This window comes from Mytilus trossulus, chromosome 6, assembly GCF_036588685.1.
Source record: "Mytilus trossulus isolate FHL-02 chromosome 6, PNRI_Mtr1.1.1.hap1, whole genome shotgun sequence".
NCBI lineage: Eukaryota > Metazoa > Mollusca > Bivalvia > Mytilida > Mytilidae > Mytilus > Mytilus trossulus.
Window position 1 is genome coordinate 44340613 of NC_086378.1, and position 25263 is coordinate 44365875.

Genomic DNA, 25263 nt, shown 5'->3' on the forward strand with positions numbered 1-25263 from the left:
TTTCTTCTCTTCGTTTAAGCTTCCTTTATAAAAAAAACCACCAAGGATTATCTCCAAGTAAAAGTACTATTTACACATTAAAATATATATTGGATATATTTTAAAAGTTATTGTCCAGAGGTCAAAATACACAGTAACAGTCTCCTATTTACACATACAATCCGAGTGTCATTTATAAACCTTAAAACACAACTTAGACGAAATAAAAACTGTTTGTTTCAGTTCGTTTGTTTTCAATGATGTTACAAGGTTTGACGTAAAAAAAAGTAGTCCAATTTGGAACGGTTTTCAAATTATTACATTAACAAAAAAAATGCAACATTAACACTTCATGACTTACAAGCGTTTCCGGATTTACCTTTATCTGAAAAACGTTTTAAAAAAATAGGACCGAAAACTATACATAATGTATCTTTACAAAACTACCAATTTTCATTGAATTGATTTATACATTTTTTAATATTTGAACGCCAAGATGTATTAGAAGAGAAAAAAGTAATGTAACCAGGCATGCAAAAAGCCGAATATAGGTATTTGCTTAAATGAGTTGAATCCGATGTTTTCTTAAATCCCAAATAAAGTTTAGAAAGTTTGTTATGAATAATGTCAGTATCGAGACAGTGACTAATAATCTAATGATATCCTCGGGAACTGATTGTCTACCATCAAAGGTATCGGCCTAGTGATGAATGGCAAATACATTGCATGCGCCTCAGCGCTTTTCTGGTCCTACATTCATCAGTGGAACGCTTCAAGATAAGGACCGAAAACAGTGCATTATACATTTCCAACACATACCAATATTCATTGAAATTGAGTATACATTATATCTTGAAATACACATTTTTTTTTTTTTTAGCCGGACAAATATTATTACACAATTACTGAAGGGGAATCTTTTAATATAACCTTTACGTCCACAGTTCCCGTGGGGTGTATTTCATCACATCCAGATTTAAGATCTCAATGTGAGCAGAACTTCTACATATTTCGACCGTATAATCAAGAACCAACCTGCATTAATAACATGATTAAAAGAGATATTGTATTCAAAGCTGAATCCTGTGGAATCAGATTAGGAAATCTTGACTGGATGGAAAAGAGAACGTTACAAGTGTATGGATACAACGATGGACTCTACAATGTTAACAATAGATATGCTTATATAAAACTGTCAGCCTCTTCTGTTTCTATACCTAATAATATTTGGAAAGATGTATATATACAACAAATAAGGGTACTTATAGTTTATAACTATGTTAAAGTCTTCCCATCAAATGTAACCTTGGTTAATAGTAGCAGTTGACTGAAGTACAATATTCAGGAACTTTTTCAATATCAGTATGAATGGATCATCACATTCAGATGTATTTACAGAAATGTACCTGTCAGTTTTTTTTTTTTTAAATCAAATACTTATAGAAATGAAATCGATATGTCAAATGACGATAATCAATGGTTTACAGGCTGAATCTGAACAAACAAGAAGTGTAATTAAAACTTGAAAGCCATTCATTATATGTAGATTTCACCACTCTAACAAGTGTAACACAATATTTCTCTACTTGAGACATTCAAATTTCAATATTTTTAAGCGCGAGGCTGGTCGAGCTTTATAAATAATTAATATTCATGTGTTGAGATATTAATGGAGGGTTAAATTGCCTATGTATTAGAAAAGAATATTCGTTTGGTGTATTTAAGCTTTGGGATATTTCTCCACTTGTTAATAGAGTTTCCATTTTTTTAATTTTCATTATATTTCTGTATTTTTAAATTTGCTATTTCTAGAAAAAAAGAAAAGAAACATTTTTTTTTTATAGTATTGTGTTGTGATATTCTTAAGAAAATATTGAAACATGGTTGAAATGTTTAAATGTGGAGTATTACAAACTTAAAAGGAAACACTCCAATATAAGAATGTATAAATGGCTCAGTTTTCTGTATATTGTAAAGCAATTTTTGTTTTTAGGTAACGGTAGTAGATAAAGATTCCGTCTTAAAAAACAGATTATGCCAGTCATACAATGATCCACATTTCAGAACTTTTGATGGAAAATACTATGATTACATGGGAGTTGGCGAATATGTAATGTACAAAAATGACATTGGTCCTTATAGGGTAAGGGTTATGCTTTTTGTTGTTTTTATGAAAAATCAAATGAAGAAATTGACGAAATCAAAACAAGTAGCATTTTATTGGTAAACGTTTTAGATATTGGCGTTCGGTAAAGAAAAATACAAAATAGCATGATCTAAGGAACTAAAGATAGATGTTTATCTTTAACTGCATAATTATGTTTTAATACATATCAATTGCAAATGAATGAATTTCACAGGGTTCAAGTTCAAGCTCAGAATATTAGTGCAAGAAAAACAGTATGTTAAATCAGACAAAAAGGAGACGTTAAACCAGTTTTTTCTTATATAAATAAAAAATACAAAAATGCTTTCCTGTCCTAAGGGAGATGTTTCTAATAGGAGAGCTTAGTTCTGAATGGATATGCTCCTATGCCCTTTTCGAATTCGGCTTTGATTTTCTTTTAAAACAGAAGATTCCATATAACAGATAGTTGATGCATATGTGTTTATTTACTGTGACATTCCAAATGTAATGAATATTTATGGGGATTTGATGTTTTCCCCTGAAAACACGAAGAATTGCATCAATTGTGACATTATTTTTATACTGAATCCTTTGTAAGGTTAAAATTTTAAAAGCCTTTCAAAATTAAAGAACAAATTAAATAGATGCCTTGTTGCAGTTTAAATACAATTTCAAATTTCATTTTGCAACGAGAGAGAGAGAGAGAGAGAGAGAGAGAGAGATCACAGGGATATTCAAATATATCAATAGACGATAAACTGATAACGCAATGGAAGAAAATGACAAAAGTACAAACAACAGAACAAAAACACAAACAAACAGTACAAAACACAAAACAAAAAACTGAGCAACACTTGGGTTAAAATCAGATGCCCCAGAAACAGTAGGCAATACTTAAATGTTGATTGTCAAAATTTTAAGGTACCAATAGTTTTTTCTTAAAAAGACACCAATCAAGCGATTGTACCTCAATTAAACAGTGAATCTACAGTAATATTTGTTTTGATAATTTAACTGTTTTGTTTAACATTTTAGGTACATGCATTATTTACAAGTTGTGGTGCTGGTATACCCGGTACATCGTGCATTTGTGGAATAGCAATACGGAGCAAAAATACTTTGTTCGTTTTACGTTTATGTGAGATGATTTCAAGGAGAGAAAAATATTTGCTCAAGCAACCTGTTATCATACTGACGACGTCTTGTGGTAAAAATGATATGACAATCATCAACACCAATAATAATTTCAAGGTTTGTATAGTTTCTTTCTCTTTTTATAAATTTTGAAAGAGAAGTTTGTTGATATCAAACATATATCAAATATCAAATCATGTAACTTTTAATTTCTCAATTGGCGATATTTACGTTTGCAGCCTACAAGTTTGGTGTTGACATGAATATCAATTATATGATACTTTTTTTTATAAATTTCCTGTTTCCTGTTTACTAAAGTAGGAATCAATCGGAATAATAAGAATTTTCTTATCCCAGGCATCAATTACCGTAGCCTTATTTAGCATAACATTTTAGAATTTTCCGGTCCGTTATGTTCCACATACTTTTTTGGATTTCAAAATATTTTGATCGATCACAACTGATAAGTCTTATTAAGACGAAAAGCGCGTTCGGCGTATCAAATTATGAGTCTGGTTACTTTGATGAAACAAAGCGCAAATGAATTACTTACAGAAGGATTGTTTTTTAAAACTACAATTCCTGTTTTATCAAGAAGCTCAATGTATCTTTTCTTATGTAATAAGAGATGGACAGATGTAAATTATATGAATAAATTATTATTTTTTTAAATGCTTCATTTGCATTACTTTAAGGAAATAAGTTGCATCGAGATCTCGAATAATTAATAGAATATTGAAATTCAGTCAATTCCGAAAAGTGCGGGTTTTATACATCAGTTTAAAAAAATATAATTAACACACAGCTAACTGCAATGATGTTGTCGGTGCCCTATAGTTTTTCCCTTGTCACACATTCCGAAATCCCGAAATTCCGTAATTCCCTCATTTCGTCATTCCACAACAGATCATTATACCATTTTTTTATATGAATGACGAACTTTATTAATTTTCCATCTGGTTGTATTTTCATTCTGATCTTTCCATCGCTATATATCATTTTGTATTTGAATTATAGTTAGTGCCAAAAAATCAAAAGGAACATCACTGTTTTTGTTTTTTATATAATGACTTCAGTATTTGTTTTACACAAAACCCAAATATTGAACTCCGAAAAAAATCAAATGGGATAGTCCACTATCAAATGGCAATATCAAAATATTTAACACATTAAACGATCTAAGAATAACTGTTATATTCTTGATTTGGTCTCGTCGTTTCCTGATGTAGAAAATATTGCATTAAACCGAGTGCTATAGCTATCTATATATATCTATTGAACCACAGTAACAAACACACAAATATGCAAGTAAACAATTTTCATTTTGCAATGTAGATTGTATTGCCAATTGGAACAGAAATACAATTTTCCATAGCGAGGCGATTTATAAGTGTAATTTCTATAAAACCATCTGTGAAGGATATTAATGCAGCAAAAGGACTTTGTGGAGTTCCTAGTACAACAAAAGATCCATCAGATGACTTCTTCGGCCGTATATATGGACCAACCAATGATGTTAAGATCTTCGCAGATTCTTGGAGGTAATCGTCAATTGACAAGAAAACCTGCCACCGATTGTGCTTTAACAAAATAGCAATCAAAATAATAAAGTTATTATAAAGATTCTAGAAAGCCTACAGGCGAATTCATTGTATATTATGAGAAGATAAATATAAACAGACATTAAAACACGAAGAAGAAAAAAACCAACAACACTACAGTGTCAAACTATAGAATATATACAATATTTTTAGACTGTACATAACCGGTACCGCGAGTGTGGAATGTTAATATATATATATATATCTATCACCAGTTACACTTTAGGCAAAAAAGAGCTACGCCGTTCAGGAAATTACAGTTTGGTACGATGACCGTTAATGATAATGTTAAAAAAGTAACTCACTCTTACATTAGCTGTTTAAACTAAGAATTATTGCAATGCATGTGCCGAAAAGCACCAGTAATAACAATAAAAAATCCTTTACATATTATGCCAGGCTTTTCTACAATGAAACGTTATCTTTTCAAACACACTTCATTGTCTGAATACGGAGTTTATAATAATATCACGAGCAGGGGCAAACATTGTGTATTTGCTATAGAATTAAAAATAATATATTACTAAAGAGTCTATTGAAGACAAAATGAGTCTTAAGTAGACAAAATTTGTCTTTTTTAGACAAAACGCGCGTCTGGTGTTAATACAAAATTTCAATCCTGGTGTATATGACGAGTTCAATAACCATGTTTAAATAATGAAAAAAGTTGAATTCATTTCTGATACTTAAAAAATTGCGTATAGTTTATAACACTTGTACAAGTGTATTGTTATCAATACTCAATTGCAAAAATACAACCTTTACTAATAATTATACGTGAATATATTGGTGGATATTGTATATGTATAATGAATAAAATCGTAATTCTTTTTTTTTCATAATTCTGAACAGGATATTATCAGATATGGTGGATGAAAAACTGTTTAACGAGGAGCCGATATTTTTGAAAGCAAACAACAATGCGTATAAGTCTATTGGTACTGTTGACAATAATAAAAATAACCCGGATTTGGCAACATTTTGTTCGTGTGAGCAACAACCTGGGAGTACCGATTCACCTGAAGACTTTGATAGTGTAAATTGTAATTTAACAGATAGCACTCAGCAATGTTCATCAGAGTCATCAAGTTCATCAGGTTCATATGTGCAATACGAATCTTGCTTTCCGTTTCAGCCTCTGCCCCAGCCTCAACGGAGAAGAAGATCCGTAAATTTTCCACATAAAATAAGTAAACGCAGTTTAAGTAATAATGATGACGTGGTAGATTTCAAGCCGTTAACATACAGTGATGACGTAAATGAGACGGACATTGAGGTAATATCAATTCACAGACTGCATTTTTGCATTTCTATGATAAAATAATGTACAAAAAAGTATAAATATATGATAACATGGATAAATTATAACTAGAAAGAAAGAAGAGTTTACCACTGTATTCATTTGCTTGTTTCAGAAATGTTTGAATTTGAAGTAAGAACACACAATTCAACATGAATTAATAACACCAACATTACAATGATTATTCCTATACTTCATTCTTTTACAGCCACCAGCAACTTTTCGAAATGGATGGACGTTTGACAGAGCGTATAATGTATGTTTCAACAGCATTAAAGACGCTTTACAGAATGATATGTACAAAGATTATGTTGATGTACCTGTTGAAAAGTTCATTGAAGCGTGTGTAAAGGATATAGAAGTATAAGTTTTTCTTCTTCATTATTTAAGAACAAGGATATGACGAAATAACAAAAGCCTTTTCTTATCTCAAGGAGAAACATTTCGCCCTGAAAACCAGAATGTATCTAAAAAGTTAAATATTTATATATTTCACCACTGCAACAAATGTGTTTTATATATTCCTCTACAGTTAGATTTTTGAATAGCAAGGCTTGCCTAGCTTTTTAAATAGATCACTGTTAAGAGTTTCTCAAATGATTTTCATACTCCCTTTTCTAAGATTTGCAGAAAGTTGTGTTGTTAATATATGACGTCATTAAGCATGGTCGTCTTTTTGTATGATGTCTCAAAAAGAAAACTTCAGAAGAAACCAAAATAAATTGCGTCATTATAAAATTTCGATTGATCATTTGCTAAGAAGAGATATTTCACTAGCGAGGAAATCAATTGTGTTAATAATTGTGAAAGTAACACCAAAAAAAATAATATAGAAACAAATTTATCAGTCTATATTTACTATTACAAACGTTGATCGGTACAATATGTATTTGAAGCTTCTTAATTTGCGCAAAACAGTAGATGATACATGTAGATATGATTTACTCGACCTTATTAACGTGAGCATATCCTCGAAGTGGAATTTGTACATAAAGATATAGTCTTATTTCCATTTTCATTTTCATTACATGTACAGGCGTGGAAAAAAGGTTTTTTTATTCAATGTGTTTTCTGAAATCGGTAAAAAGATCAACGTGCAAGACATTTTTAATTGTTCGTTTTTCCGTGCAGATACCCCCCTTTACGCACCTCTTTTACTATACATCAGATAATTAAATTTTTATTCAAATTGCTCACCATTTTCTTATGTCGAGGTCTCTGAAAGCTGACCTTACACAATGAGTAAAACTAATATCATGTATGATATTAGTCTAACTCATTTTGTAAGGCTGCACGGTGAAATGGTAGACTATGCTTAAGTTTGACTCTGGTTGATAAATATCTTTAGGAAAATAGGAATCTCCCTTGTGTTTTACCGGAGTCAAAATAAATAAATAATTATGCTTGATTGTTTCCAGTCGTTGTTGTTTCGTGTGATAAATACACATTTTATTCTAATTGGTATGGTTTTTTTCTAATACATGTATAGCTTAAATATGTCTTAAAATATGGCTAACACCTTGTTATATTTAAGACAGCTTTTTGTTATAATACCTTTAGGTTGCAGGCGACACAACGTTTCTTACAGACACAGTCAATACCATGGTAACGAGCATTATGACAGAGCTTGTAAAAACTGAATCCCTGTATTCTCAAAAATCTACCGATGGATCACAAACATTGTTAGAATATTTTGCAAGTGGATTATGTCTAAATAATTGCAGTAATTACGGAGTATGCAAATCAGGTAAACACATATTAGTTGTTGAAAGAATTATTTAAAGCGTTCAAAATTCAATTTTCCTCGGAATTCGTTATTTTTGTGATTTTACTTTTTTTATGTAGCAGTACTTTGGTAAATTAAAAACATGATGTCAGAAAATAACATACGATCTGGAAAAGTAGACATAAGATCATGTTATTGTTAAAAATCAACATTACGATCCGATCTTAAAATATCTAGTGAATATGAAATGTCTTCAGTTTCCAATTTGTTTCAATAGTCTAAAAGTGTTTTGAAAACTTTTTCTTTTCAACTTTCACTGCTTCATTAACAGTTGTAATCAATAGTGTGGTGTGCTCCATTGTAGGGGTGTGTAGTTGTGATAACGGACATGTGGGTCATGATTGCTCTTATAACACTTCGTCACCACCAACTGATATCAGTCTTCCTTTTAATGGTGAATGTAAACTATCAACTCGTTTATGTGAAGCAATTAATGTATTTGGAGAATTTCTAACCACCTCGGTATGGTATAAGAGGATACATTTTCAGGTATAGTTTACATATATGTTCTTGGAGGTAATATGCCATGTGTTAAATTTTGTACCAATGAAATGATTAAATGTGCAATTTTACAATCTTACAAGCACCTTTCGTCTTCAAATTCGGTATTCGACTTGAATGCGAATGAATACAAAACATCTTCTAGTTTTTAGAGAACCAATATGTGTTTGATGAAGCAGTCATGATTTTTCCCAAAGGACATAGTCATAAATATCAAGATAAAATGCTTGACGATTCACAATTTTAAGCCATTCTTATGGGGTTAATGTTCATTAGGTATATTCCTTTTCGACACAAAGAAATGTTTTGTAACAAACTCTCTATTGTTGGATTCTGTTCAATTGAATCTTTTTTTTTTCAGATTTTAGAAAATGATCTGCTGTACACAACAAGTGCTGAACTTGTTTTAGCTGAATACAGAAACCAATTCATGATAACTTTGAATCTACCGGCGTCACGGAAGAAAAGATCAGTGGACAACAAAGTTTTCTCCGAGGGTTATGACATCAGCTTTTCATATGATGGCCAGAATTTTGGGAAGGAAGCCAGTATCATAATTTACGATGATCTCAAGTATTCGTGTAATACAACGACAAAAACGTGCCAATCGTTGGTATGTATTTTTTGTTTGTTATCACGGTTCTATATTCATGTGTGTTGTTCCTTTTGTATTCAAATTTGATTGTATCGTAGAAAATATTTAATAAAAAGGAAACAAGAATCACAAAGAACAAACAAAACTGAGATTTGTAACATTTCATCTATTATAATTGCCTTATTTAAAAAGAGGACGAAAGATACAAGAGAGAAAGTCAAACTCATATTAGATAGAAAATTAACTGACAACGCCATGGCTAAAAACAAAACAAAAAGACAAACAGACAAACAACAGTACAGATGACACAACATAGAAAACTAAAGAATAACCAACACGAACCCCACCAAAGACTGGAGTGATCTCAGGTGCTCCGGAAGGGTAAGCAGTTCCAGCTCCACATATTACACCCGTCGTGTTGCTTATGTTATTACAAATCCGGAAAGTAGTCTTATTTGGTATACTATAACGAAAATCTTACACAAACGCCATGTTTTGATCAAATATGATTAGGATCAACGAAAATTAGATAAAAATTGATAATTTTAATTACAAGAAAAATGTTTAGTATTACATATGCAGAACATGTTATCAACTGCCGGTATATTGACAACATTATAAACAACTGGTTTTAGTGTCGTTTTAGTTTGCTATTTGATGAAATCGTTAACCTAGAATTTCATTCCAATTATTCGGTATATCCTATAACAAGTTGATAGTTATATTGAGACGGTACCGGCATCTTTGCAACGTGTAATACATTTGAGTTAATTTGCTCGATTTTATTATTAAAAAAGCATAAAATCATCTCTTAAATGTAACACTAAACACAATAGTATTATTTCTCTGTCTTAAATCAACTACTAAAATGTAAAATCACAAAAAAACTGAACTCCGTGGAAAATTCAAAAAGGAAAGTCCCCAATCAATTGGCAAAATCAAAAGTTCTAACACAACGAATGGATAACAACTGTCATATTCCTTACTTGGTACAGGCATTTTCTTATTGGACCTAGTTTTATCGCTAGCTAAACCTCTCACTTGTATGACAGTCGCATCAAATTATGTTATATTGTCACCGATGCGTGAACAAAACAAACAGACACAATAGGTAAAAATGTCAAAAATAGGGGTACAGCAGTCAACATAGTGTTATCATCTTAATCACTATAAAAACAACAAATGTAACGAAGAAGTACAAAAAGGCATACATCAAAATTAACATCCTCATTTTGCATATATTATACGATTTTATTTATCTATGTAAAATGTACCCATACAGGATGGGAGGTTTTAAGTACTGGTGTAAAATTGCGCGTTTGAAAATCGCACAGGTAGAGATAAAAATAATCTTGTCGTTCAAAGCAGGACAAATTCCATAAATACAGTCACGTAAAAGGATATAACAAAAACATACTTAACAGTAAAAGTAACAATAATAAATAAAATAATCGTGTGGTTCAAAATATGACGGGATACATAAGTACAGGGTCACGTCAAATGTATATCACAAAAAACAGACTTACACGTAAAAGTAATATTTACAAATAAAATAATTTTGTCATTCAAAGTATGACAAGATACATAGATACAGAGTCATATCATAAAATATTTTTGCCGTTCAAAGTATGATTGGATACATAAGCACAGAGTTTCGTCAAATGGATATCTCAAAAAACAGACTTAACAGTAAAAGTAGTATTAATAAAGACAAATAAAAGAATCATATATTACGTTAATGAGATGATAAACAACGTCAGTACGCAAAATATATACTTCAAGATCATCGTGTATTATTTGTGAAGTTGATACGGAATATTTTACAACAAGTTATTGGCACTTTACAATGATTGTTTTTAGAAAAAGGACGAGACTTTTCAATTTCATTGGATAAACTTAAGCAAGTTCTTCACTGTCATTGGATATTGATGTTAATGATTCCAATATAAAACTATTTGTTTTAAATTTTATCCCCTTTTTTATGTCTGAAAAATGTGTTACATGCAGCTACCAGTTGTTAATGTTTGGCAGCAAATTTTAAAGCATATATTCGAAAATCTATTTTCAGATTGTGAACGAATCAGAAGACGATACTGCAGATACAACAAAAAGTAAATGCAATTAAACTTGTTTCTATATCCTTACAGGGACTGCTCAAGTCTGTATCAACTATCATGACACATGTAGCGGTTAATTTTTTTTTAAAAACAACCAGTTTGATAATTTCTTGCGTCCGAAGCAATTTTATGGATTTACCTTCATCAGGAATGCTCACATCTAAATATTTAAATACTCATACGATCGGACTAATATTTAGAAGTTGGTCAAGTTTTTAGACACAAATGCATATTACAGATCAACATAACTTAACTTTCAAATTAATATATAAAAAAAAGTTCAATTGTAATTGAAATAAAAACTTTATATTCTAACTATTTAAAAAAATCCCGCTAATCAACAGTTATACATTAATTGAATTATGCTCACAGAAATTGAAGAAACCTGAAGTAAACATAATATTGGAGGACAGTGGTTTTAGAATGTTTAACTACCTTACAAAAAATGCAAATATAAAGGAACATACATGAACTGCAAACATTTTTAAGAGTAAAACATATTACGTTACTTTTTGTAGCAAGTGTCACCTTGGGCGATTGTTCCAAAATTAATAGGATTCAGATATACAATTAAACAAAAGTTTAATTTCAATTGTTCATTTGTTAAGTTTATCCATCCAACTGTAACAATAACAATTTCTAAAACTAAAAATAAAGATTCTGATAAATTGTTTAAATATAACCCATATGATCCCATCACATGTATGGTAAGCTCCTACTGGACTATACGCGAGTACTCATACGGCCCGACCGCACGAGTATACATATACGGTCCGGACCGTACACGTACAGTCCAAATACTCATCTGGTCTGGAACATGTAATAATGAGTATTGCATGAAAAAAACCCTCAAAGTTGATCAATAACCTTTATGTTGTTGATTTATTAATAAAATCGATTTAAACAAAATCAATTCATCTTTATATTCATATATGGCAAAACAAACCCTGATATTGTAATATCTTTTTCAAAATTTGATATTTACCACTACATTGTAGTTCCCGTTAAATTTGTATATTGAATGTGCAACTTGAAAGTCATTATGAAGTGCAAGTTATCTCCCTCTGTAATGATATCAACGTTTTCCCTACATGCAGTTCATGAATGCTATGTAGATACTGTTATATTTTATAGATATCATTAAGATTGTTGTCCCAGTTACAGTATCAGTGGTCGTTATACTTGTTATAATTGGTGTTATTTGCTTCAAGCTGACAACTAAAGCTTCAAAGTAAGTTATGTAATGAATCATACTAAATATCAAATATTCGAGAGATTTTCCCCACTGATTCCAAATAATCTCAAATGTTGACATTTCTAAATATAACATAAAATATAAAAAAATGTGGAATGACCTTCTAGGAGACAACTCTTCACAAGAGACCAAATAATACAGAAATTAAGATCTATAGGTCATCGTACGGTAATCAACAATGAGCAAATCCATACCACATGCATGTAGTCAGCTATTAATGGCCCCGAAATCATAAATGTTAAGCATATCAGACGAAAAAAACTAACGGCCCAATTTATGTAACAAATTATGAATGAAAAAAAAATATGCAACACAGCAACAATCGACAACCACTTAATCAGGCTCATGACATAGTAAGGCACATACGAATTGTGGCGGGGTTGCACGTGTTAGCGGGTGCCAAATCATCTAGTTCAACATAGAGCAATAAAAAATCAGTTGAAAAAGGGCAGTTCATCAGATGGAAACAATTCTCGCGTAAAAAGAGTGAAAGTGTTATGCTTTTGTTTTTCATTTGAGATATATTTTGGTAAAAGTGAGAATATCAAATTAAAAATATTAAGCATATTTATCTTTCGTTTTTAGCACATAAATACATTTTCACTAAAATGATGAGCTTTCTAATGACTTTTACAGAGCAAAAATTGCTTCTTATGGAGATGAACTTGAACAGAAGAAGACGTCATCAGAAAATACTGTTAGCGAACTTGAATTTGATTTTGGAGACAACACAGATGTGGATGCTTTCGCTATGCAGTGTCCTCCGCGAAAAGAGAATATCGATGTGTGGAACGGCGGATTTAAAACTTCTAAATAGTGACTTTTTTTTCTGTAATTAAAAGTCATTAGTTAAGATTTTATGTTCCTTCCTTCATATTTTTATAAGTTTTTGTTTTTATTTTGATAACTTTTAATTATATTTTACAATTTTTTCTGTTATATTTAATACTATCGTGTTTGTATATTAACTGCACTTGGACATTGTTACCTTCGTCTTTTTATGATTTATTTATATTATAATCCTTGACAAAATTAATAAATAATTGCGACTATATATTATCAATAAACAGTACGTCAAATATTTAGCTCACTATTTCTTACCAGTAGAGACTCATTATACATAATCATGCAACAAGTTCTTATTGCTAGAATATAAAAATGCACAAATACTCTTAGGGGCATAAGGTACGAAATATAAATAACAAGGAATATGAGTTCGTGTGGTTCAATCATTTATCATGTTAATAAAAGTTAAATAATGAAATAATAATACGAATGTGGTTCAATTTTGTCAAATAAGCGAAGAAATATCGCTAATGAATTAATCGACCTCATTGAATCTGTATCCATGGGACCTTTATTTTGACCCATTAGTTACAGATTGGTCATGCAAGTTTTAGTCGTATTCAGCTATTAAAGGGAAAAGAATGTCAAAAGTTGAAATGTTGTTATCTGTTTATCTTAGACTGATTGTAACATGCGTTTACGTTTTAGTACGGTATTTACATGATGTTTTAAATATGAAAATTTGAGTCGAATCGGTGAACACCATTTTGAGGGCTAATGCCCCTTTCATAATAAAGCTGAACAAAGCTGTAAAGGTTTGTATTTTGTAAATAAAAAATGTTTGTTAAATGAACGAGTTTGATGGAATACATAAAATTATATCAATAAATGTATTATTTTCGCTATGAATTATCATTAGTAATGTTATAACTTGGGAAACAAGGAGACAACATACATATTTTAGGGCAAAACAATGAGTCCCACACTTGTTTTGGTCAATTAGAAACATCAAAAAGACTGTAGGCAGTTGAGTTCTAATAATGAAAATGAAAGGATATGTCAATCCTTATAAAACTTTATACTGGACTCTTTTATTGAATTGCTTGATGTGTAAGAAGCCGTGCGGCTATCATTGAGTTCCATTATAATATTCATATGAAAAACAATGTACTAGTAATAGAAAATATATGTGTTTATAATAATAATTAAGTTCAATTTTTATTTGCTTGAAAAAGTAAATATTCTTTTTATTCTACTGAATGCAGGTGAATCAGTAAAAGCAAATCTTTATTGGTTTGACTAAAAATTTTGTTTGAACTTATTTTTTGGAAGAAAAAAAAAAGGATGGCAAACTAATAACGCTGTTTTGCTTGCGAGATAGCTATATCTAACCTTTATAGCTTGTTGTTCGGTGTGAGCCAAGGCTCCGTGTTGAAGGCCGTACTTTAACCTATAATGGTTTAATTTTTAAATTGTTATTTGGATGGAGAGTTGTCTCATTGGCACTCACACCACATCTTCCTATATCTACTTCCACTCTGTGTTTTTATTATATGAATTTCGATCTGTATCCATCTGATGAGTTTAGCTTTTTCAACTGATTTTAATAATACGTTCTTATAGTGTACTGTTACATCAGTGTCCCAGGTTATATATGGAGGGTTGGGATCCCGCTGACTTGTTTAACCCCGACCCCTCCTTTAAGTATGTGCCTGTTCCAAGTCGAGAGCCTGTAATACAGTGGTTGTCTTTTATTGATGTGTTTCATATTTGTTTTGAGTTCACGTTTTGTACATCAATTATACCGATAGTTTTCTCGTTTCAATTGTTTTCCATACGGTAGGTTAAAACAAATGTGCGGTTTGATTTATCTCCCTTTGTACATGATTTGGAGTTTTTAAAACAGAGATTTGCAACTCAATTCAATAGTTAAAGGAATTCGAAGCTACATGAACTTCAATCCCAACAAGAAAATACAAGGAATTTGCACACAAACTCGTTTTTATAACGGAATACATACACTGGTGTCCTACAAATTATCGTTCTTTGATCTAAACGGCTAGATCGTTGTCTCGTATGCAATTATACAGCATCTTCGTATTTGTATACACACACTAGGAATTTATAAATGTCCGTAATTTATAAATTGTTTGTGTTGAAGGAAAGACAGTATTTTAACAAAAAATAAAAAAAAATAAGAGTATTTTGCTAATTAGAATTTGGTTCAAAAACAACAGGACATGTACAACAACAATAAAAGCAACAATATATAATAATGCAGAATATAATAATGATAACAAATTAAAAAAAATATATATATGTATGAATAAATAAATGAGTTTTAATGAATGAATGCATTAATCAAATTAAGAATAAAAAACTAATGACAGTATTAAGCACGGACATAGCACCGCAGGACAATAGTTGCAGTGTACAGTGGTGAATTAATGTAAAAGTTCCACGTGTTATCTGAGCATGTTATATTGTGTATTAAACTTTGTGATCTTTGAATTGATTACATGTAAAACATTTTTCGAAAAAAAACTAAGGAGTTTCTGTCAATTGAAATTGGCAATTCCTCTTGAAAATTTGGATCCTCAATTCTCTCATCTTTGTTATTTGACTTAAATAGGCGTCACTGGTGGTTTGCGTCTGGAATTCACAAGTTGAAGCCAGGCTTAATTTATCTATTATGATTTTTTTTACTTTGTACAAGATTCTCGGTGTATGTCAAAACTGTCTCGTATAATGCTTTTTTGAAATCATACGGTAAGGTTCATTTTTGCTTTCGCGCTGTTTATTCAGTTAACCTCAATGTCATTTATTTGATCATTAGTACTAGATTTGCAATTCGCCGTTTCAGAATCTAATGCATTCTGGGTAATATTTTCAAAAATGTACACCGAAACGTCGTGATTGGTTGAAAACGTCCAAAACAATGGAAATTCAACCAATGACGTAACGTTATTTTCACTTTGGGGTACGAACAATGAAATTACCCATGATGCTTTAGATTCTGTAACGGCCAATTATATAATGTTACTTTTGCATTATATTGATTACTAGGCGATTTTCTATTTTACATTAAGTATGGGTTTTGTTTTAAAGAAATTAAAAAAATACGATTTTAAGGATTTTAAAGATAGTAGGGTGTTGTGAATTGTACACGCTTTTTCTACGTACTCTCTGTAGTTCGATCAAATAAGTTGATTGCTTGGCTGTTTCTTGTTTAACGCCCAGCACCAATGGACCTTACCAAAGTCCTGTTTTTGGTCGGATAGTATTGAAGGTATTAGAATCAACACTGCAACAAGCATGTTTCAAATTTAAAGTAACTATCATTAATAGATTTATCCTGATAATCTGGTACTAAATTGCATGATTTTCTTCTATGATTTTAGCAAATAATTTCAAACTAGCCTCTTACTCATTTTATGTCAATCATTGTAAAAGTACAATTAATAAATATCTGAACAAATACGCATGCTACCTCGTATCTACTGTAAATAACCTGGTGTTACATAATATTTTACATATTTAACATATTTTTTTTACAATTTCAATGAAACTGTTTATCTGACTATATTTTTAATCTAACTTGATTATATAATGTTTGTCTAGCTTTTTTATTATCACATATCGATAGTAGATATATACAAAAAACACTTGTGTCTAAAGAAAAACAGATTGATTTTTATTTCAAATATATTTAATAACGTCCTATGATTTGTAACATTTGTTTTGATAATTATATGACAATAATTGATATTCCACGCTATAATTTGTTTACATACTTTTTGTATACGTTAACGTTGTCATTAAAATTAGTAATATCAAGAAATTATATACTGTGGTAAAGAAGATATTACAAGCGTTACATATGTGCATATCATAATTAACTATCCTGTACCTTTGACTTGAGTTATATTTATTATTTTGATTCGACAGTATAGATGCACGATATTGATTAGTGTGAGATCAGCACTTTGCGCGGTTTGTCTTTATGTAAGTTGTTTTTGTACTTAATGCCCGTATGACAAGTAGATAAAAAAAAAATCTGCGGTTTTTTTTACAAAAAGAAGGACACAGTTATAAAGTAAAAATACATTTTATTATCGAAACAAAAACCCAACAAAACCCAACATATGATAACAATAGAATTGTAACAGTCACTAACTACAATATATAATACCAACAGAGAATGGAGGCTTAGAAAATTTAACTAACAAGTGTCCATCTTCGTCTCCCGCAAAAGTGTTATTGCAAGGGTTCTTTAACTTTGCAGTCATGTACCTTACAAGAGGTATATGATTTAACTCTCCCATTAGGGTCAGACGAGGATTAGTCCCGTATATATAGCCTGACTGATCTTTCTTTTTGTCACTGTTGACAGATTATGTTTCTGTTTCTTAGTTACGAATTAGATCAAATAAGGTTGTTATAATTTGATCACTTATCAGAAAAAAATCACAATATGGTTAGAGCCTCGCAGGACACCCAAAACCAATTTACTCTCGTGACATTTTGAATTTAAGTAATTGCAAGACTACAAGCCTTCCAGATTGATATCTGTGTGTAATAAATTTAAGGGCAAATGGTCCTACGTTTTTTTACTTTCACTTTAAAGAAGGGATTTTAAATGTTTGAATATTTGACAGTAATTGCTGTCCATATACATTTACATCTTTCTTTAAGTTTAATGAGTGATAGGGAGAGCTATTGACTACTCTGAGATCATATCTAATTAACATAAGAGAGGATAATGATAATATGTTTTATCGTTGGATGCGACTATGTATTGACAGACCCTTTACTGTTAGATAGAGTTAATGTCAAACATCAGATTCCCGCAAGAGAGAAGTTCATACGACCTTTGACTAAAAGTTTTACATAGTAATGTATCCAATCTAATAAATGAGTTATCAGGAGTATTTGAAAGGAAGAACAAATTGAAAGTACTTTATATTCAATTCATTTTAAAGAAGTTAATCAAATTCAAACATTCGTGCAAAATATCTTTCAAACAGTAAGAGAAACTAAAAACAGCGTCCAAACTGAATATTAAATTCTTATTGATTGAAATTACGTCATGCACTTGTAAAGTCTACATCTGTCATATACAGAATGGTCCAAAAATAAAGGCGATTTAATTTATCTACATTGCGTTCTAGTATATTCGCTTGTTACGTTTATCTGATTGAATATTATGAACGAACAAACTGCAAATATTCCATGCATATCTTAATTGTAAAATTATGTTTATATCATCAGTATGGTCGTCAGCGTACTGAGTTGCAATTATGGTAAATGTCACAGAAAATATTCAATTGTTATCTAATCTGGACAAGTACTTTTCAGTTCTATTGTAACCTTTGTATTATAATCCAGGCGCCTTAAACTCATTGACCTTTATTAATATGTACTATAAGTGCATCAATGCCAAAACGAGTCCGTGTCAACGTGTTGACAACCAGTGGTTTACCATAAGTATTGCTTTTTATTACAGAAATTAGGCAAATTTCGATCTACTCTATTTCAATGGATACTAGTGCGCTAGGAAGTGTACACAATCTGTTTTGTATACAATTTGTACTTCGACATTATTAATTGATCATTGGTTCTTGCTTGCTTTATGTCCATCGACACATGACCTCATTTAAGTCCTGTTTTTAGTTGGAGAGTATCGCATATATGATAATTAACACTGCAACAAACAGGCTTAAAAGGAACCATTAAAAAGATTTATCCGGATCTTCCGGTTCGTTTTCTTGTACCGTTTCAGCAAATGTTCCCAAAGTAGCCTCTTGATCATTTTATGTCAAACTTTGTAAAAGTTCAGATAATATCTAAACAAATAAGCATGACACATCGTATCTAAACTACCTAGTGTTTCATATATTAACATAATTCTTTGGGGCCCTTTATAGCTTGTTGTTCGGTGTGAGCCAAGGCTCTGTGTTGAAGGCCATACATTGACCTATAATTGTTTACTTTTTTAAAATTGTTATTTGGATGGAGAGTTGTCTCATTGGCACTCACACCACATCTTCCTATATTTATGATTTGCATGTTAGGAAATATGTTAAAATGATTGATAGGATTTCCGGTAGATGTTCTTGACGTTGTTTATTTTTCGATAGACGACGTTGATCGAACTTCTTTTCGTAACCAATGTAAACAATATGGCGGCGATCAAAAAACAATACGGATCGACGTGATTTTCACTTTGCGTTAATCATTAAATTAAATTATAGACATACAAACATTTGTTTGAAGGATCATAACAGTTTCGCTAGTTTATGTTTTCTCAGATAGCAAATTTCATGGAGTATATATTTTTGCATTAACCAACAAAAATATTCATGCGCTATATTTATTCAATGAGGCTAATATACGATTTATGAGTAATGGAAATGACGAGTTTGAGAAAATGTATTCTTTTTCTACAATTTCAAAGAATTATAAGGAGTAAACGCATTTTTAAAGGAATCTATTTGTGTGTAAACTAGACCAAATCAGTCAAAAACATACCATAAAAGTCCTTTAGACTTTGATTTGTTTGTGGGTGAATTGGTCGAGTTTATACACCAATACATTTAAAAAAAATAAGGCGTTTAATCCTTTAATATTTAACATAAAATTATGGCATTTCATTGAAACTGTAAATCGAACTATGTTTTCAATCTAACTTTATTATATACATATCTAATCGCTTTTTAATATACCATATATCGATAGTAGATATATACAAAAGACTTGATTCTAAAGAAGTTCATATTGATTTGTATGTCAAAAAGATTTGATAACAAAGCATTTCGGACAAAGCAAGTTGGGTTGTAACATTTGTTATACAGACGAATAGTGTGATATGCTAATTATAATATAATATGGAAATAATAGATATTCTATGCTATAATCTGTTTGGATAATTTTAATATAGGTTAAATTCTAATTCGTAAACTCAAACGAATATAAAATATTTATCAAATAACCACAAACTCTCACATGGGAGACGCCACTTGCAGAGACAAGTGCACATTTTATTATTCGTATATGTATAATGAAATTAATGTTTTTGTGTAAATACACCGAACATTCTCATCTAGTACTGGTTACCGCATACTAAAGGTCAACAAATCTGAAAATAAATAATATAAAATTATTATATTATTTATTTGGAAAAGTGCTACTGGTCACTTTAACTGCAATGGCTCGAATGACTTTAAACTACATGAATTCACTCGTGCATGAAACTTTAAACTCCATTCAAACCGACCTTACTATAAATAACTACACACGTGTTAACTATAAACAACAACAACATTCTTAATGTTCGACTTTTGTACAACTTTGATAAATACATTTAAATTCGAATTCGTAAACTCAAACGAATATAAAATATTTATCAAATAACCACAAACTCTCACATGGGAGACGCCACTTGCAGAGACAAGTGCACGTTTTCGACACACAAAGAACGGGAAAACATAAGGAAAAAGACTATTTATTAAATTCCTAAATTTTGTGAAACAGACAACTGTGTTTTAAGGTCCTCTTTAACGTAACCATCTTTTGCTCTGTCTGATTTCCACCTTCCATGTTTCTTGAAATTTCTATCAGAGATCCCAGCGTTAGCGGCTGAAGTAGCACCACCAGATCTTAACGAGTGTAATCCAAACTTAGTTTTATCACGTCCTAAAGATTGTAATTTTTCTAATAATAATTCTCTGGCTCTAGTATATGAGATGTGTCTTGAATCATTACGAAGCTTATGAGTATTCGATTTCTTAAAGAATGTTATTTGCCGAAAAATGAATTTATCATCTTCAAGATTTATTTCGGCATCTTTAATATAGCTCTCTAGACAAGTAACTGGACATGTTATATTATTACTTTTCGCAATTATAACACAACTTCCCTGCCTGTATTTGTCTGTCTTGCTCTTTTCTATAAAAATAGACATATGTGTAGATTGAAATTGGATATCACATGCCCTAATATTCACTATTTCTGAAAATCGCAGAAAACCGGCATAACCTATCAAACACATAGTCACTATTCGTTTATCCAACAGATTATCAGTAGAACCAAACCTATTAACTAACTGAATAAGTATTTCTGGTGTAATGGGTTCTTTTTTAGAACAAGGACGAGAAAGCTGCCTCTTTGCACCTTCGGCTACATTTTTGACTAGCTCAGATGCACATGGATTGTTGTATCCAGCTATATTATGTGCCCAAGCAATATAATATATTACTTCTTCTATTTTAGACGACGAACACTCATTCTGCATCAAATAAATTAGATACAAACTAATATGATAATCGGTTGCTGGCATGCTGTTTACAGAATCATAATTTTTACACCATTTACACCAACTTCGGAAAGCATAATTATACTTCTTGACTGTATTTTGAGCTTTAGATTTTAAAACAATTTCTGGTAATTTGAATAATAATTCTTTTAAACTCTTATCCTTTTCTTTTTGAAATTCCGTCCACCTTCCAACATGGAACAAATCTGAAACATGTATAAACAAAAACAAAATATATAACCCGTTAATAAAGTTTCTGGCATACAATGTGTATTTTTAAATAACAGAACGTAAACGTGTAGGGTTTCGATCAGTGACACTAGGAAATGTTTTCCTCAACATTCAGCTCAATGTAAAACAATAACCAAGTATTTTATAATAACCGTCAGTCCGGTGACCAGTAACCATCAAAACAGTTACTTAAAAACATATATCAACAAATGTTTTTAAAAAACCAGTGATTTCGTACCAACAAGCCCAGTAGTTTTATAAATATATATACACATAAGCCCAGTGGCTTCAAAAGCATAAGCGAAAATAACTCTGCCCGATGGCTACCATACCAACAAATCCATTGGCTTTAATAATCACAAGCCTATTGACTTAAAAGATAAGCCCACTGACTTCAATATCACAAAGAATTTTCCAGTGGTTTAATCCCAACAAGCCAGTGATTTTATTACAACAACCTGCCCAATGTTTCAAAACACGACCAAACAATGGCTTTTATACCAAAAAGCCCAGTGGCTTCATACCAACAAGCCCAGTAGCTTCATACCAAAAAGCCCAGTGGCTTCATACCAAAAAGCCCAATGGCTTCATACTAACAAGCCTAGTGGCTTCAATGACATAAAACCCAGTGACTTTATACCAACAAGCCCAGTGACTTCATACCAAAAGGCCCAGTGGCTTCAATGACGTAAGCCCAGTGGCTTTATACCAAAAATTCCAGTGGCTTCAATGACATAAAACCAGTGACTTCATACCAATAAGCCCAGCGGCTTCAATGACAGAAGCCCAGTGGCTTTAACAACACAGTGTCTCTCATACCAACAAACCCAGTGTCTTTATACCAACAAGCCCAGTGACTTCAGTGGCTTTAACAAGCCCAGTGTCTCTCATACCAACAAACCCAGGGTCTTTATACCAACAAGCCCAGTGACTTCATACCAACGAGCCCAGTGGCTCTGATAACACCAAGCCCAGTGGCTCTGATAACACCAAGCCCAGTGGCTCTGATAACACCAAACCCAGTGGCTCTGATAACACCAAGCCCAGTGGCTTTATACCAACAACTCCAGTGGCTCTTATAACACCAAGCCCAGTGGCTCTAATAACTCCAAGCCCAGTGGTTTCATAGCAACAACCCAGTGGCTCTGATAACACCAAGCCCAATGGCTTTGTATCAACAAGCCCAGTGGCTTCATACCAACAAGCCCAGTGGCTTCTATGATATAAGCCCAGTGGCTCTTATCTAACAACCCATGTGACTTCATACCAACAAGCCTGGTGGCTTTATACTAACAATCCCAGTGGCTTCATGACATAAGCCCAGTGTCTCTTACAACACCAAGCCCAGAGGCTTTTATATCAACAAACTCAGTGGCTTCATACCAACCATCCCAGTGGCTTCAATGACATAAGCCCAGTGGCTTTAATGTCACAAAAACTCCCCACTGTTTCAAAAAACAACATAGTCCAGCGGCTTAATTTTTAAAATAACCTGCCCAGTGGCTTTAATATAACAACATTACTCAGTGGCTATCATACCAGCAAGCTCAATGGTTTTATTCTAACGACCTGCATAGTGGCTTACCCAAAAGTACAGTGGCTTAATTTTAACAACCTGCCCAGTGGCTTCAAAAACAAACACCCAGTGGCTTAATATAACAAAAATGTTCAATGGCTATCATACCAACAAGCTGAATGGCTTTATTTAACATCCTGCCTAGCAGCTTCAATAACAATTTTTGCCCAGTGTCTATCATACCAACAATCCATGTTGCTTAATTTTTAACCACCTGCCCGGTTGCTTAATTTTAACCAACTACCAAGTGGCTTACATAACAACTTATTTCATCTATCCAACCGACTATTTAGTATCCATAGTAATAATAACTTCACATATATACCTATAAATACTTAACCGAACTAATTCATTGAAATTTTCAATTTTATTTGTACAATATGAACATTATTAAGGAACAATGCGAACAACAAGAACACTGCCTGTAAATTTGTCTGATCCAAATAAAGACATTTTATTTGATCCGTGTTTATAGATGTCTCTTGCATCTTTAAATTCTAACATATCTGCGATGTAAGATTGACATAACATGTTACTTTGGAATAATAATGGCCAATATGATGCAGATATCCACTTCGGGACCACTAACGTACATCTAGCTTTACAAGCTACGCTGTGTTTGATCACTCGACTAATTAAGTTAATAGGTGGTACTGACCAATTATTGTCGTTTACCCAATTAAATGCAAAAGCGTCAACACCTGATGTACCTTGAGTATAAAATTTTGAATTAAATCTAGCAATTTTATTATTATTGCTATCCGCAAATCTATCGCATGTATGTGGCCCAAACAAGTTATCTATAAAATGGAAAAATTCATCAGTCACACTCCAATCATCATAATCAAAAATCCTGCTTAAGGAATCAGCCTGAACATTTTGATCTCTAGGAATCCACTGTAAATCTAAATATATCGAATTTTTAACACATACTGAAAATATAGACATAGCTAACTGATGTAAATCAGGTTTTGAACTTCCATTTTGAATAATATGAATACAATTAAGGCAATCCGTGAACCATTTCACTACTTTCCCGACTAACTGATACTGAAAAGTTTCTAGGCAACTTTTTATAGCATACATTTCTCTCCACGTAGAACTCCTTTTTCTTTCATCCACAGACCACATTTTGTGAAAAATCTTATCATCTAATTGACACGAATATGCACCACAGGCAAAACTGCTTGCATCAGAATACATAACTACGGAAGGAATCTTATAATCCGACAAACACTTCACATTTAGTTTAGAAACATGTACTTTCCAAAATAACAACTCGTTTATAACATCTTGGTCCGATAATTTAAATGTATAATCCCATGACACTCTAGATTCAACCAACCGATAAATATTTCTGGTCATCAATCTCGTCACGTTACCTATTACAGGTGACATATATATAGAAACGATACGTCCCGTTATTCTAGCTAAATTTCGTGCAGAAATAGAAGGTAACATATTTACCACGTGATCAATACTGAGAGTGAGATCTAAAACTCGTTTTTCGGGAATATGAATGGTATGCGTTTATGAATTCCAGATAATACCTAACCATATTATCTCCTGACATGGTTTCCAAACAGATTTTTCTGTATTTATTACAAAACCTGCTTCTGTCAAAGATTTTAAAACAAAATTTGAATCTGCATTACAAGAATCAAAAGTACTGTTCGTTCCCCATCCGTCGTCAAGATATAAAACAATGCGAATTCCACATTTTCTCCAGTGTTTAACTAGCGGCCTTAAGCATTTTGTAAATATATAAGGACTGGATGACAATCCAAAAGGTAAAACCGTGAACACGTAAAAATTCTGTTTCCACGAAAAACCTAAATAGGTATGGAAAGATTGTTCAATGTCCAAATGATGATATCCCGACCTTAAATCGAACTTAAAAGTGAAATTATTTCTATCAAAATACTGCAAAGCAACTCTCCAATCCTCAAACTTAATTTTA

General features: G+C 31.7%; 4 protein-coding genes across 4 annotated transcripts in view; 3 read left to right on the forward strand and 1 right to left on the reverse strand.

Moving 5' to 3' along the window:
* LOC134722726 (von Willebrand factor D and EGF domain-containing protein-like) overlaps positions 1 to 1306 on the forward strand; it is a 50840-nt gene extending 49534 nt beyond the window's left edge. The window contains exon 6 of the mRNA XM_063586347.1: positions 860 to 1306. Coding sequence (XP_063442417.1) covers positions 860 to 1306 — 447 coding nt within the window. The remainder of the gene's footprint in view (positions 1 to 859) is intronic.
* Positions 1307 to 1442: 136 nt separating this feature from the next.
* On the forward strand, positions 1443 to 6385 carry LOC134722727 (von Willebrand factor D and EGF domain-containing protein-like). The gene is made up of 6 exons (XM_063586348.1): positions 1443 to 1490; positions 1973 to 2122; positions 3143 to 3358; positions 4577 to 4782; positions 5695 to 5939; positions 6351 to 6385. Exons 1-6 carry the CDS (start codon positions 1443 to 1445, stop codon positions 6383 to 6385), a joined length of 900 nt encoding a protein of 299 aa, XP_063442418.1.
* On the forward strand, positions 6357 to 14354 carry LOC134721414 (uncharacterized). The gene is made up of 7 exons (XM_063584400.1): positions 6357 to 6503; positions 7703 to 7889; positions 8233 to 8417; positions 8791 to 9042; positions 11093 to 11135; positions 12276 to 12372; positions 13033 to 14354. The coding sequence occupies exons 1-7, from the start codon at positions 6438 to 6440 to the stop codon at positions 13211 to 13213; spliced, it is 1011 nt and encodes a 336-aa protein (XP_063440470.1). The 5' UTR covers positions 6357 to 6437; the 3' UTR covers positions 13214 to 14354.
* A 6335-nt stretch (positions 14355 to 20689) lies between these two features.
* LOC134722728 (uncharacterized) lies at positions 20690 to 21520 on the reverse strand. The gene has a single exon (XM_063586350.1). The coding sequence runs from the start codon at positions 21518 to 21520 to the stop codon at positions 20690 to 20692; it is 831 nt and encodes a 276-aa protein (XP_063442420.1).
* Positions 21521 to 25263: the final 3743 nt, after the last annotated feature.